This window comes from Rana temporaria, chromosome 6, assembly GCF_905171775.1.
Source record: "Rana temporaria chromosome 6, aRanTem1.1, whole genome shotgun sequence".
NCBI classification, from domain to species: Eukaryota; Metazoa; Chordata; class Amphibia; order Anura; family Ranidae; genus Rana; species Rana temporaria.
Genome location: NC_053494.1, coordinates 201,811,737 through 201,825,853, shown reverse-complemented (window position 1 = coordinate 201,825,853; position 14,117 = coordinate 201,811,737). Strand labels below are relative to the sequence as shown.

At 44.4% G+C, this 14,117-nt stretch overlaps 1 protein-coding gene across 1 annotated transcript in view; it reads right to left on the bottom strand.

Annotated features, from left to right (window-relative positions):
- The window catches only part of ACMSD (aminocarboxymuconate semialdehyde decarboxylase), a 67,828-nt gene that overhangs the window by 28,640 nt on the left and 25,071 nt on the right, over window positions 1-14,117 (bottom strand). The window contains exons 3-5 of the mRNA XM_040358090.1: window positions 10,337-10,433; window positions 5,560-5,609; window positions 666-902 (exon numbers count right to left, since the gene is read on the bottom strand). Coding sequence (XP_040214024.1) covers window positions 666-902; window positions 5,560-5,609; window positions 10,337-10,433 — 384 coding nt within the window. The remainder of the gene's footprint in view (window positions 1-665; window positions 903-5,559; window positions 5,610-10,336; window positions 10,434-14,117) is intronic.

Sequence of the window (14,117 nt, the reverse complement as noted above, 5' to 3'; positions counted from 1 at the left end):
TCAAAAGTGTGAGGTCAAGCCTCATTGACATTAAACACGCCCCCCTCCAACCCATTTGAATTAGGCGCCCTTACGCCCGCCGCGTTTACACTACGCCGCCCTAAGTAAGGAGGTAAGTGCTTTGAGAATCATGTACTTGCCTCTCTTACTTAAGGCGGCTTAGTGTAAACACGCTAGGCTACGCCGTCTTAAAATTGCGCGCCCCTACCTGAATCTACCCAACAGAAATTAGAGTTTAGGTCCACACAAAATGGAGTGCTTTGCCGGGGCTCTGTGGCGTACGCATTTATTTGCAAATGTGTGCAACTTAGCCCCTGTTGGACAGGTCAATTCGGTTGGTCACAAGCTGATCGGTAAGTTGAGCTTTAAAATGTATTAATTTTTTTATTTGGGTTGCCTATCCAATGCTCATTGCTGCAGTGACCAGTGATATGTGGGGGCAGTGACCACTTGTTTGTACCCATAAAATGGAACCCGTCTTTGTAGATTGGAAAGTCAAGGAGTCGTGCCAGAACTATGGGCCAATGTTGACGTCTTCCTTGTTTAGGTGACACTTGTACATGAGTGATGCTTGCCCTTATGTACTAATACAGTAGCAGGGCATCAGATAGTATCAGAAGTTGTCTAAAAAAGCCACTGTGGATATGATTCCAGGCTGTACGTACCGCATAAATGGGATATAGTTCAGGTGAATTCAGGTCCCACTGATTGATATGGGATCCAATCTGAACACCAGGGAACCCAAGTTCTTTTACACAGCGATGCATCTCCTCTACTGCCAGCTCTGGACTCTGCATAGGGAGTGTCCCCAGCCCTACAAATCTCTCTGGATACTTCCGAACCACAGCTGCCAAGTCATCATTGAGGAACCGAGACAGATCCAGGGTGTCCTGGGGCTTGGCCTGTACCGAGAAAACTCACAATGTTAGAAGATAAGGTTACATGGATACCATGGGGAAAAGGAAATTTACCCCTAGGGGCTTTGTGTTGCAGCAAGATATAAAGAGATATAACATTTTTAGTAAAAAAGTATAAAGTTCATTAGAATAAATATAGTTATCAAAAAGAGCCCCCCCAAAAAAAAATTGGGACTCAGGATATGAGCTATGACAAAAATAATCGATCAAAGACAAAAGGATCAATCACAAAAAATAGTAACAGAATAACAAATTGAACAGTACTGTATACATGTGAGCGCTATGGGCGAATAAGCCCCTACGCGTTTCGACCTTAACAGTAGCGGTCTTCTTCAGGGAGCAATATTTTTAATGCAGCCATAGGTTCTATAAAAAGAATACATGCAAGTAAATCAGTAAAAGGTATATACAGACATGAAGAGGACACCTCCACCCAAACATAAATGTAAATGAACGGGTGCTGGTATCCTGAGTCCCAATTATTTTTTTTTGGGGCTCTTTTTGATAACTATATTTATTCTAATAAACTTTTACTTTTTTACTAAAATTTGTATATCTCTTTATATCTTGCTGCAACACAAAGCCCCTAGGGGTAAATTTCCTTTTCTTCAAGTATTATCAGGGGTGTGCAGCATCCTTTATCCATGGGTTGTAATACCTTTTCTTTGCTACATGGATACCATAACCTTCTTATACATATGCGGTTATATTTGTTGCTTGAACTGGATAGATTGTTTTTATGAACTGTTAGTGTAATGCCGCGTACACACGATCGGAAATTCCGACAAGAAAGATTTTTTTCAGACGGAATGTTGGCTCAAACTTGTCTTGTATACACACAGTCACACAAAATTCCGAACGTCAAGAACGCGGTGACGTACAACACAACAATGAGCCGAGAAAAATTAAGTTCAGTGATTCCGAGAATGCGTCAAATTGATTCCGAGCATGCATGTTTTTTTTTGTGCCGAAATTGCATACAGACAAGCCCTCAAATTTTTGCTGTCGGAAATTTCCGACAGAAAAAGTCAGATGGAATCTACACACTGTCGGAATTTCTGACAAAAAGCTCATATCAAACTTTTCTTGTCAGAATTTGCGATCGTGTGTACGCGGCATTAGTGTTACTTTTTGATACTTTCTGGTGAGCCCTGACACAACTTAGATTAACACTTTTATATACACTTTAATTCATCTTGAATTATCTTCTTGCAATATGAACATCTTATTCACATTAAGAGGAAGGAAGCTCAGAAATCCATAGCATGTTCTGAAACATAAAACCTCCTAAAACTAAGATGAGTATGAAACATAAATCCTCTATCATCTTGAAACACTGAAGCACTATTGCCCTGGAGTATTCTGAGCTTCTATGGAAATCCTGACTTTAGACATGATCCCTGCATCCCAAATAGAGATGGGAAGACCCAGAAAAAAACTGAAAAAGTGGGGAAACAAAATATTTTTTCCCATTTTTTTCAAAGCCTTTTTTTGTTTGTTTTCCCCCAGAAAAATAGGAATATGTTCTTTTACAATGATAATTATATCTATGACATGGTATTCAAACTATATAACATATAGACCTTAATCAAAGATTTCTGAGACTCATTGCAAGTTCTCTCAGCTGAAGATAAGCAAATCCTGGAATACAGTGCTTTGGAGGTGTCCGAAGCTGCAGCGCTATTGGGGGGCGGTGATGGCCACTGTTAATGCTATATGGAATCTTCAACTACCTATGGACCCTAAATTGTGTGTGTTGGGGTGGTTAGATGAAGAAAAGTATATGCCATATACTTCTATTGCTATTCTAAGGGCCCTATTCTTGGCCAGGAAACTTATCGCTAGGAAATGGCTTTCTGCATTGGCCCCCACACATGCAGAGTGGATAATAGCGGTAAAGGACTCACTCGTTAGGGAACAACTTACATTTAAGCATCGGGGCAACCTGGGGAAATTTGAGAATATATGGGGCCCCTGGCTGGATACCCCAAGTCTAGCACCAACGCGGTTGATGCAAAGTAGAATTCTTGGGGACAGAGACGTAGTGGCCATTGGGAGGGAGTAGAATGAACAGGTGAGAAGGGAGGGTGAGGTAAATAAGCTCCTAAGATAGAGTTGAAGAATATAGAGGTGCTATGTAGACACGTATGCTTTGAAAGATATGCGAAATCTCCTGTGATGAAATGTACCCTGTAAAATTTTGTAATGTATTTAAAAAAAAAAGTATGTTTTGTATGTTGGAAACTCAATAAAAAAATATCTGATTAAAAACACTGAAATTTGCTCACATGCAGAATTGTCGCTGTCATTACTTTCAGTGTTTGATGACGAATTTCCCCACAAATCGCTATCGCTCAATTCTGCAAGTGATTCTAATTTACTATCTCTGTTTTCTAGCTGCTCTAAAACCACTTTTGACATAAAGGGACACTTTTTGGTTGCTATGGACCATCCACAGTTTCCAGGCAGAAAAAACAGTATTTATAATATAAAAGTGGATGCAGGACACTGGACAGACCACTAGGGACAAAGGGGATGTGTAATTATTTTGTACAGTACTGTAATCTCTAAGATTACAGTATACTGTATCTATACTGTGTTTTTATTTTTTTGAATTTGGCACCGATCTCTGCCCCCGTGCGTCGTAACGTCGCAGGGAACGGAGCTCGGCGGCACTCGGGCACTGTGTGAATCGAGCGAGGAGACATCTCGCTCACACAGCGGGGAGACATCGCAGGATCCAGGGGACAAGGTAAGTAACTCCCTGCCTGGATACTGCGATGCGATCCCGAGTCTGGCTCGGGGATACCGCTAATGGTACTGAAATTTTACCCCAAGCCAGATTTGGGAATACCGCCAGGGAGGTTAAAATATCCAGAAATTTTACATCTCTAATCTCAAAAAGCAATGCCAACACTAGAGGTGCCACAATGGATACTTCAGAAGCCTGTACTGACAAACAAAATAGGAATTAAATGCTATTTAGAAATACAGGGAGTGCAGAATTATTAGGCAAATTAGTATTTTGACCACATCATCCTCTTTATGCATGTTGTCTTACTCCAAGCTGTATAGGCTCGAAAGCCTACTACCAATTAAGCATATTAGGTGATGTGCATCTCTGTAATGAGAAGGTGTGTGGTCTAATGACATCAACACCCTATATCAGGTGTGCATAATTATTAGTCAACTTCCTTTCCTTTGGCAAAATGGGTCAAAAGAAGGACTTGACAGGCTCAGAAAAGTCAAAAATAGTGAGATATCTTGCAGAGGGATGCAGCACTCTTAAAATTTCAAAGCTTCTGAAGCGTGATCATCGAACAATCAAGCGTTTCATTCAAAATAGTCAACAGGGTCGCAAGAAGCGTGTGGAAAAACCAAGGCGCAGAATAACTGCCCATGAACTGAGAAAAGTCAAGCGTGCAGCTGCCAAGATGCCACTTGCCACCAGTTTGGCCATATTTCAGAGCTGCAACATCACTGGAGAGCCCAAAAGCACAAGGTGTGCAATACTCAGAGACAAGGCCAAGGTAAGAAAGGCTGAAAGACGACCACCACTGAACAAGACACACAAGCTGCAACGTCAAGACTGGGCCAAGAAATATCTCAAGACTGATTTTTCTAAGGTTTTATGGACTGATGAAATGAGAGTGAGTCTTGATGGGCCAGATGGATGGGCCCGTGGCTGGATTGGTAAAGAACAGAGAGCTCCAGTCCGACTCAGACGCCAGCAAGGTGGAGGTGGAGTACTGGTTTGGGCTGGTATCATCAAAGATGAGCTTGTGGGGCATTTTCGGGTTGAGGATGGAGTCAAGCTCAACTCCCAGTCCTACTACCAGTTTCTGGAAGACACCTTCTTCAAGCAGTGGTACAGGAAGAAGTCTGCATCCTTCAAGAAAAACATGATTTTCATGCAGGACAATGCTCCATCACACGCGTCCAAGTACTCCACAGCGTGGCTGGCAAGAAAGGGTATAAAAGAAGAAAAACTAATGACATGGCCTCCTTGTTCACCTGATCTGAACCCCATTGAGAACCTGTGGTCCATCATCAAATGTGAGATTTACAAGGAGGGAAAACAGTACACCTCTCTGAACAGTGTCTGGGAGGCTGCGGTTGCTGCTGCACGCAATGTTGATGGTAAACAGATCAAAACACTGACAGAATCCATGGATGGCAGGCTTTTGAGTGTCCTTGCAAAGAAAGGTGGCTATATTGGTCACTGATTTGTTTTTGTTTTGTTTTTGAATGTCAGAAATGTATATTTGTGAATGTTGAGATGTTATATTGGTTTCACTGGTAAAAATAAATAATTGAAATGGGTATATATTTGTTTTTTGTTAAGTTGCCTAATAATTATGCACAGTAATAGTCACCTGCACACACAGATATCCCCCTAAAATAGCTAAAACTAAAAACAAACTAAAAACTACTTCCAAAAATATTCAGCTTTGATATTAATGAGTTTTTTGGGTTCATTGAGAACATGGTTGTTGTTCAATAATAAAATTAATCCTCAAAAATACAACTTGCCTAATAATTCTGCACTCCCTGTATATATTACTGTGCTGTCTTACATTACAGTTTGAAATCTATCACATTCACAAATCTATTAAAAATACAAAATATAATTTATACATACCCAATAACTGAACATTACTGGCACAGTTGAGAGCACCTGCATTGTTACTCCTGCATGAGAAAAAGTATTTGTCTTATTTTATATGTAATTGGTTATCAGTGATATAATATTTAATTGCAATGATAGGATTTTTTTACTTAGTGTAATATCCTTTTCTTGGAATCCATTGAGGGACACAGGGGGGGCGGGGGGTTATTTACGAAAGGAAAATCCACTTTGCACTACAAGTGCAAAGTGCACTTGAAATTGCACTGAAAGATCGCTGTAGATCCGAGGGGGACATGCAGGATAGATAAAAACAGCATTTTAGCTTGCACATGATTGGATGATAAAATCAGCAGAGCTTCCCCTCATTTCAGATCTACCCCTCAGATTTACAGTGACTGCACTTCCAAGTGACATTTCAGTGCAATTTCAAAGGCACTTTGCACTTGTAGTTTGCACTTGCAGGGCCGCCATCAGGAGGGTACAGGCAGTACTCCTGTAAGAGGCCCAGGGCTGGACTGGGACAAAAATTTGGCCCTGGACTTCATCCAGTCTGGCCCACTTTTACAGGTCTCTCCCATGGCTTCCGGACAACTCCGGCACCCCCCCCCCCCCCCAACCCGGCCACACAAGCCTCCTCTCACCCTTCACTAGCTGTTCTACTTTATTAGAGTAGAACGGCTGGTACTGGTACTCTTATAGGCAGTACCAGTGGGGAAGCTAGACATTATTTCACCTGGGGCAAAGAATCAGTTCGGTGCCCCCCCCCCCCCTTATGGGACAAGATTAGGCAGAAATGAGAAACTCCCAGGCCATAGCTGTTGAGTCAGCTGTCTGTCCCCTCCCCCATGCTCCTCTGTCGTCATCCCTGCTCCTCTGGTCCTCCCCCTGCTTCTTTGTTCCCCCAGGTGAGCGCTGCGGTAAGGGAGAGGAGGTGAGCGCTGCGGGAAGGGAGAGACAGAGGATCGGAGGGGGGCGGCGGTCCACTGTCACTGAAGCCGACCCACTGAGCCATCGGCCCACCGGGAAACTCCCTGTAGTCCCAATGGCCAGTCCATCCCTGAAGAGGCCCCAGCGTGCCGACTGCTCCTCCTTCAGCAACAACACATGAAATTAATCTGTCAAGATTATAGAGAAGGGAGCTTTAGAGAAGGGAGCTGTGACAAGAGAGAGAGGCGAGCTGCGGGACGTCAGTATATCTCCCCCGCTCGCCCCCTCTTTTCTCCTGTCAGCAGTGGAGAGAGAGCGGCTCTCACCTGGTTCGCCGCTTAGTTCTTTGCCTGGTCTGTTTTCCTCCCGATTGGCCACAACGCAGCCAATCAAAAGAGACTAGAGTCTAGTGGAGCATTGTGGGACATGCAGTCCCAGAAGATTGACTGCCCCATTGTTGTGCACAACCAGCAGACTTCAGCCCCCAGCATGCACTCTGCTGGGAGAGAAAGTCTGGAACCCAGGAAGAAACTGAGGGAGTGACTGCTACAGGACACTGGGAAAAGAGAGGACTGTGCTGGGGGAAGCCAGAGAGGGAGCCCACTGTACCATTGCAATTAGAGAGGGAGCTAGGCTGTGCCTGTGCCATCAGAGAGGAAGCCACACTGTGCCCGTGCCATCAGAGAGGGAGCCATGCTGTGCCCGTGCCATCAGAGAGGGAGCCACGTTGTGCCCGTGCCATCAGAGAGGGAGCTACGCTGTGCCATGAGAGAGGGAGCCACGCTGTGCCCGTGCCATGAGAGAGGGAGCCACGCTGTGCCCGTGCCATGAGAGAGGGAGCCATGCTGTGCCCGTGCCATCAGAGAGGGAGCCACGCTGTGCCCGTGCCATCAGAGAGGAAGCCACGCTGTGCCCGTGCCATCAGAGAGGGAGCCACGCTGTGCCCGTGCCATCAGAGAGGGAGCCACGCTGTGCCCGTGCCATCAGAGAGGGAGCCTCACTGTAAGGGGCCCCAAAATTTCTGATGGCTGCCCTGTGCACTTGTAGTGCAAAGTGGATTTGCCTTTTGTAAATAACCCCCATGGAGTCTTTAACCTCTGGATTACAGGAGGACTGGACATTGGTATTAAAATGATGTAAGCCACTCAAGTATAACCCCTCCAGCATGATTCAATTTTGTAACTAAACCGTACAGAAAGCAGGGAATAAACACAGAGGTATGGGACCAGTGCAATGTTGCCAACCTCATACAGCATTTTTTACTGACAAAAAATGGAAGGTTTATTGACAGAGCACATTTCTTTTTTTTTTCCAAAATGACAGAGCACATTTCTTGCTGAAAACCTGATAAACAAGTAATTTCACTGGTTTACACTTACAAAAGTAAAAACAGCATATCAAATGATCAGCCCCTGATATTTACAGACAGACATCACTGATTTTACTGACGGTTGGCAACCCTGGACCAGTGTCCATCAATGGACTCCAAAGAATTTTTTTTATTTTGCGTACAAAAAACCGACTTTTTTTCTAATCCACTGAGAGACACAGACAATCTTTATATGTCATGACATCCAAAAGCAATCCATATGAGGGGTGAGCAACACAGCAAACAATCATAAACAGGCACAAGAAAGAAAAAAAAAACAGAAATGGGGGACTGCCTGCAGTTCAAAAAGTCATCTGAAGGAACTAAAGATGGCATCAGAATCTGGTTACACAGCTGTCTGGTGGCTAAATCCAGAGGTAATTAATCCCGCTACCCTACTAGAGGTGGCAGTGTTGAACTCCCCTAGAGGCTCTTAAAATCTTGTAGGTAGATTCAGGTAGAGTTAGGCCGACTTATCAGTAGATAAGTCGACCTAACTCAGAATCTACGCCGACTTATGTTTAAGTGTATGCTCAAACAGAGATACGCTTAAACATATCTAAGATACGAAGGCTTGCGCGGTCCTATCTTAGATTGCAATATTTTGGATGGCCGCTATGTGGCGCTTCCATTGTGGTCGGCGTAGAATATGTAAATGAGGGGATACGCCGATTCACGAACGTACGCCCGGCCGACGCAGTACTTTTACGCCGTTTGCGTAAGAGATAGGCCGCGTAAAGTTAGAGCTGGGCCCTAGTTGGAATAGTAATGTTAAGTATGGCCGCCGTTCCCGCCACGAAATTAGAAATTTTTACTATGTTTGCGTAAGTCGTCCGCAAATCGGGATTTATGTTGTTTATGTCCACGTCTAAATCAATAGGCCCGTGCGGCGTACTTAGCCGCAATGCACACTGGGAAATGTAGGCGCCCGGCGCATGCGCAGTAACGAAGAAACGTCAAAAACTTAAAGGGTCACTAAAGGAAAAATTTTTTTTAGCTGAAATGACTGTTTACAGGGCATAGAGACATAATAGTTAACTGATTCCTTTTAAAAATGATTAAAAATTGATAAAAAAAACAATCATATAATGTGCCTGCAGTGTAGTTTCGTTTTTGCTGTTGTTTGCTGGTTCTCTGATGTACAGAGAGCCACTAGAGGGCAGTCAGCCAATAGAGAGCAGTGATACTTTGTCTAAAACTCCTCAGCACCAATCCAGTTTCGTTTTACACACAGCTCCTTGATTAGTGACCACCGTGAGAAATCTCCCAGTACTGTGGTTATCAGGAAACAGGCAACCAGGAAGTGTCCAAAACAGAGAGGAATTACAGCAACATCAAAGCAAAAACGAACAATGAGGACATGAAACCAGGACTGCAGCAAGGTAAAGGAAGCTATTTAGCTAAAAAAAAAAATTCCTTTAGTGTCCCTTTAAGGTCAAGCCTCATTACCATTAAACACGCCCCCCTAACACACATTTGAATTCGGCGCCCTTACGCCCGCCTGCTTTAGGCTACGCCGCCGTATATTAGCAGGCAAGTACATTGAGAATCATTACTTGCCTAGCTAACTTACGGCGGCGTAGCCTAAACACGCTAAGCTACGCCGCCGTAACTTTATTCCAATGTACCTGAATCTAGCTATTATTGTTCCATGGTCCTCGGGTTCCCTATCCATTGACGCCCACTACGCTGCGTGCTTGGAGGTCCGCTCTCCAAATTGAACACTACCCCAAATCGGTGGTCTCTCCTGAAGACCCTCTATGGTTAAATCCCACCCTAAACCACATCTACATCCTACCAGAACCTCATGGCCCAGGTGATTTCTGGCCAAACCCTGGCCCCTCTTTCCAAATTGAGCTCTGACTTCAATGTTCCGCAGTCATACGTTTTCTGCTATCTTCAGTTCTCCCACGCCTTCAGCAGCCAATTCTCCCACTCTCCCCCTCAGGTGGTCCAATCAGCACTGGAAGGCCTCCTCAGATCAGCTTGCACAAAAAAACCCACCTCTCAGCTATACTCGCACTTGATAATGAACTCCCTTCCCACACTAGAGAAGCTTAGAAATCGATGGTTGCGAGACATTCCAGACTTTGACAATGACGACCGGGACGACATATGGGACTTCCCCTTCCGCTCCCTTGTCTCCATACGTGACAGGCTGTTACAGTTCAGGATAGTCCATCGGGCATACTTTACCCCATATAGGTTTAACAAAATGAATTACGATGCCCCCCGAGTGTTGGCGCTGTGGGGGAACTCCTGGTGACTTTGCCCATAATTTCTGGACCTGCCCAGCAATAGTCGGATACTGGGAGGATGTTCTAACAGTCATAACACAGGTCACCACCACTATGACCAACCATGTCCATTTGCTACCCCTCTACAAGGACACGTATGCCAACAGAGGCTTCCCCCGTAAATATGACAAGGTCTGGTCCAAATGGCTTGCAGACCCCTCTACAACCTCTGAGGTACGCTGAAGAGAATTCTTACCTGACTGATCCATCTCTTTTAATCTCACTTCAGGATTCCAGCAGTTGGACTGAACCACCCGGAAAACATTTCCATCCTTCATCATTCTTGCCTCGTCCTAGAAAAAAAAAAGAACACAATGGAACCTAACAAGCAAATAAATCTTGTGTATTGATGTTAGGTTAGTAAAAAATAAAGTTGGATTAGTTGTCATTAATTTATGCCCTTTTTTTTTTTACCTATTTAGATCAGTGATTCTCAACCTTTCTTAAGTCAAGGCACCCTTTAAAATTAAGGACAGTCTCAAGGCAATGAAAATTATTAAAAGATGGATCTCAAACTATTGTTAATTTTTGGGCAAAAAAATAAACCAATTAGTCTATATAGGACGGGGTACCTCCGAAACTATACACATTATATAAAAAATAATAGGGAAAAAGAGTGGGGGAAGGACAAGTAGTCAAATGGAGAACCAGACCATGGTATTCAGATGCCATTTACATTTTAATAGAACAATTATTATATAAAAAATGATTCTAATAGTTTCACATAATCCGGCAGCATCGACACTCGGAGGACACTGAACATTAGATGTGTTTCTATGCATGAAGGTAAAAAACCTGTGCAGCAGCTCCTCCTAATACCTGAGCCCCCTCTCGTTCCAGCAATGTCCACAAGAGCCTTGCCTCTCAGGGGACTCGCACTCCTGATTGGCTATTGGCAGCAGCGGGAGCCATTGGCTCCCACTGCTGTCAATCACAGCCAGTGAGCCAATCAGGAGATGGAGGGGGTGGTGCTGAACCTTGACTCACAGAGCATGTGGCTCGGCTTGGGTGCCTCCATAGCAAGCTGCTTGCTGTTGGAGCACCCAGGAGGAGGAAGGAGCCAGGACCACAGGTATGGGATCCGAGAAGGGGAGAATCTTGGCGGCACTGTGCAAAACCACTACACAGAGCAGGTAAGTATAACATGTTATTTTATGGAAAAAAATAAAAATGAAAGCTTTACAATCACTTAAGGGTTAAAATACTTATTGCTGGTTGAGAGAATGTCATGGATATGCAGTAATGTCTGGCAGCTTACCTTCCTCTCCATGTGTTCACCTTAGAGGCCAGACCCTCTCACTTGGCTGCTTTTATCATCTCTCCTCCCTGTATGGCTTCACCCCAGGCCATATCAGGAACTCTATATTAACCAGTGCACTGCAGGTCTGCCTTGCTGATCAACGTTGTTTGTTAAGCATTGTGTGTTTGGGTCCCCGCTTGCTGTGTGCTACGTTTATCTCTGTGTACCGATCTTGGCTGGTCCCTGACTACTCCTGTTTGCCTCTGACTCTGACCCTTGGCCTGTCCCTTGTTTGTTCTTGTCTGCTTGTCGCCCCGACCTTGGCTTAACCCTTCACTATCTCTTGTGTCCTGAGTGGCTGCTTCCCCTCTCTCCCTAAGGAACGTGACCTAGGGGACTCTGGGGGCCGTGACCTGGATTCAGTTGCAGCTAAGGCCATCCTCACCACTAGAGACTCTGGTGAATACCAGCTGGATCTTAGACTCCGTGCCCTGAGGAATCTTGGGCTCAAGCTTCCTGTGGGATCCCTGTTTGTGCTCCAGTGGAACTGTCCTCCATATCCACTCTGTGGTCCATCCGCAGCAGTCTGGCATAGGGTTCACTACCTTGTGGTGCACTCCTGACTCCAACGGGGTGCATCTGTCATCTGGCCACAGGTGACCTGACAGAGAGTTTAGTTCCGCCTAACCACTTACGGACCGCCTGTGGTTGTTATACATCGGCATTTTGACGTTGAATACCATTGTTATGGCAGCAGCATACCTATGTCCGCTTTAAGATAAAAGTGGTCTCTGCAGCAGAATATAGATAAAAAAATACATTATTTTTTTATTGCATTTAAGTGTAAATATGAGATCTGAGGTCTTTTTGACCCCAGATCTCACATTAACCACTTCAATACAGGGCTTTAAAACCCACCTCCATACCGGGCCTATTCTAGCACTTCTCTCCTACATGTACAAATCATCATTCTTTTGCTAGAAAATTACTCAGAACCCCCAAACATTATATATGTTTTTTTAGCAGACACCCTAGGGTATAAAATGGCGGTCATTGCAACTTTTTATCTTGCAGAGTATTTGAGCAATAATGTTTTTTGTAAACATTTCATGAATTAAAAAAATAACAAAACAGTAAAGTTAGCCCAATTTTTTTGTAAAATATGAAAGATGATGTTACGCCAAGTAAATAGATACCTAACATGTCATGCTTTAAAATTGCGCACACTCATGGAATGGCGCCAAACTATGTTACTTAAAAATCTCCATAGGTTTTCTTGTGAAAAAAAAAAAAAATCTCCATAGGCGACGCTTTACATTTTTTTACAGGTTACCAGTTTAGAGTTACAGAGGAGGTCTAGTGCTAGAATTGTTGCACACGCTCTACCGCACACGGAAACACCTCACATGTGTGGTTTGAACAACGTTTACATACGTGGGCGGGACTTATGTGTGCGTTCGCTTCTGAGCGCAAGCTACCAGGGACAGGGGCGTTTTAATTTTTATTTATTTATTTTACTTACTTATTTATTTTTTACACTTTTTTTTTTTTCCGATCACTTTTATTCCTATTACAAGGAATGTAAACATCCCTTGTAATAGGAATGTGTGTGACAGGTCCTCTTTAAGGAGAGATGCAGAGTCAATAAGACCCCACATCTCTCCTCAGGCTGGAAAGAATGAGATCGTGAAAAAAAATTCACAGATCTCATTCTTACTATCCGCAATTGCAGTTTGTTTACATATGGGCAGCCCGGGCGTGACGTCATCACATCGTACCCGGGCCTCCGACGGTCATAGAGATGACTGGTGACCATCTGGCCACCAGTCATCTCTATGCTGCACATCCGGCGGACGGCGATCATCTCTCCGGGCCACCGATGGGACGGAAGAGCCCGGAGAAGCACAGGATGGCGGCAGGGGGGGGGGAAACATTGCTTCAGCCCTGCGCAATTTTGAAGTGTGAAGCCTCGTACACACGACCGCGAAACTCGACTGGCGAAACACATCGTTTTCCTCGTCGAATTCCTTGTTAGGCTGTCGAGGAACTTGACAAGCCAATTTTCTCCATTCCCGTCAAGGAAATAGAGAACATGCTCTCTTTTTGGCTCGTCGAGTTTCTCTACAGCTTCCTCGACGAAAATGTACACACGACCGGTTTCCTCTGCAAAAAAATATCTCCCAGCAAGTTTCTTGCTGTTTTTTGCCGAGAAACTCGGTCGTGTGTACGAGGCCTGACATGTTGGGTATCAATTTACTCAGCGTAACATTATCTTTCACAGTATAGAAAATAATTGGGCTAACTTTACTGTTTTCTTATTTAAAAAAGTGTATTTTTTCCAAATAAATTGGGTTTGTAAGACCGCTGCGCAAATACGGTGTGACATAAAGCATTGCAACGACTGATATTTTATCCTCTAGGGTGTTTGAAAACAATATATAATGTTTGGGGGTTCTGAGTAAGATTTTAACTTGTAAACAACAAGTTTGAAAAATAGGCCCGGTCCTTAAAGGAGAAGTCCAGCCTGGGCTCGTTTGGCTGGGCTTCTCCTATGGGTCACAGGAACGCAATTCGTTTTGCACTTCTGTGCAGGGCCGCGTTCAGGAATTATGGGGCCCCTTACACAGCTTCAGGCATGGGCCCCCTGGAGCAGAGAACCGGGGAAAAGGGGGTGCTGCCGCCTGAAATTGAGAAGCGGGGGGGGGGGGGGGGGGGGCTGCCGCTAATTACCTGGGGA